This window comes from Pundamilia nyererei, unplaced genomic scaffold, assembly GCF_000239375.1.
Source record: "Pundamilia nyererei isolate P.nyererei 1_Seehausen unplaced genomic scaffold, PunNye1.0 scaffold01961, whole genome shotgun sequence".
Taxonomy (NCBI): Eukaryota; Metazoa; Chordata; class Actinopteri; order Cichliformes; family Cichlidae; genus Pundamilia; species Pundamilia nyererei.
In genome coordinates this window covers 5729-7437 of record NW_005189362.1, presented here as the reverse complement: position 1 = coordinate 7437, position 1709 = coordinate 5729, and the positions used below count along the sequence as shown (strand labels likewise).

The 1709-nt window shown below is 41.8% G+C and overlaps 1 protein-coding gene across 1 annotated transcript in view; it reads left to right on the top strand.

Annotated features, from left to right (window-relative positions):
- Nucleotides 1-225: 225 nt before the first annotated feature.
- The window catches only part of LOC102194741 (anoctamin-5-like), a gene marked incomplete at its 3' end in the record, with an annotated part of 7069 nt that continues 5585 nt past the window's right edge, over nt 226-1709 (top strand). The window contains exon 1 of the mRNA XM_005755572.1: nt 226-551. Coding sequence (XP_005755629.1) covers nt 482-551 — 70 coding nt within the window. The remainder of the gene's footprint in view (nt 552-1709) is intronic.

Below are 1709 nucleotides of genomic sequence, written 5' to 3'. Positions count from 1 at the left end.
GCGCAAAGTTCAGGTTAAATACATAGAGATACGTTTAACAAATACATACAATTCAATCTAACACTATTAACACAAAAACTGAATGTAAATGTGTTAAATTACCATTAGTTTGTTTCTTTGTTTTTGTGTTTTATCTACGGTAAGCGTAATATTGTCACTTGGACTATCTTCTTGAATTAGTTCAGTGTACATAGCACGTGGACACTTGGGTGCAGTGTCTGTTCACCGTCGGGCGAAGACTATTGGCTAGTAGCGTGGAGGCACTTCCCTCATGGGCCTCCCTTGAGGCTGTGGTGATGCGCCAGTGAGCGGTCAGTGGGTGAAGGAGGGCATCCTGGCGAGTGAGTCAGCCGTTTGGCTTCCCGAAGGGGGATCGACTGTGAAGCGGAGCGGTTCGGGCGAGACATAACACGCCTGGCTCGGAATATATTAGTCCAGACCAGAGCGGATTAGAACGGCTTGGCTTCGCGAGTGTCTCAAGATGCACAGATTAACGGGGAAAACGGGAGAAGACAGCTTAATTGAGATGAGCCCGACAGACTCTTTCAGCGGTAAGTAGCTGAGAGCCAGCGCTGGTCGGCCATGTAAAAAAACGTTTAAAATGTAGCTGAGAGATTTTCAGCCTGCCGAGAAGTTACTGGAGTGAGCTAAGTATTCTCAAGTCTGTACGCCAGACTTTCACAAGCTTGCTAAAATTGAACTACAGCTATTAAATGAGACCTTTAATATTTTAACAATATAAATGAAACTTTCCAGAATGGGTTTTTCCAGCATTTTTAAGTAACCTTTAAGTCAGCTGACAAATACAATTGTTCTTTGGTTAGCTTTCTCACCGTCAGTTATACAGAGGGTATATTAAAACTTAATTATGTAGCCGTTGCTTCACTGTTGTAAAGCGTTTCCACCCTGGTTATTTCCCCTTTAAGGCTCCAGCCAGCTCACAGTCTGCCTTTCTCTTAATGGAAGTCACAGTGACTTATGTGCAGCTGGGCTCTGGCAGCTGGCCTGCTCACTGGAAATACTGTGTCACTTACAGACAACCACGTTATCCACCAGCAACAACCCCCAAATCCATCTCTGTTCCCCGCCTATGTAAATTTTAAACCAGTGGCCGGACACGGATTTTATTTACTTAAATTTTTTGCCATTTAGGGATATATTTTTAAAAAAAAGTGTGTTGATGATTAAAAGGTGAATCATCCTGAATGCAGAAAACCTTATCAACAATATTAAAATGAAGTGTGTCATTCAAACAGTCTGAAATGAAAGTGATAACCACAGGGCCATCCTCTGTCAGTTTGGTGTTGTGTGCTTATGTTTGTTGAGATAACGTTGTAACAGAAGCAAAACATATCTCACAGTAATCACAGATGACTTGGTTATTACAATATAGAAGTACAGATTGTGTCTTTTATAGTTTGTATGTAAAAATCACAGAGCTGTTCATGATTGTGGGTTTCACACGAACATGCGTTACTGCTTTGTAGCAGCATTGTCTTAAGATGTGAGCTACGTTTTGTAAAGTAGGTGTATGTGTGCATCTGAAACCAACCCCTCTGCAACATGGCAGGTGACTACTGGTTTCCTGTGCGTGTGAGGAAACCTAACAAACTCATCTACTTTCACTATGGGCAAAATGTAGCAGTTTGAGTTGAGTCTAAAACTGTTCATTTAGTCTAGAAAAACAGCTTTAAAATATGGCCTCCACC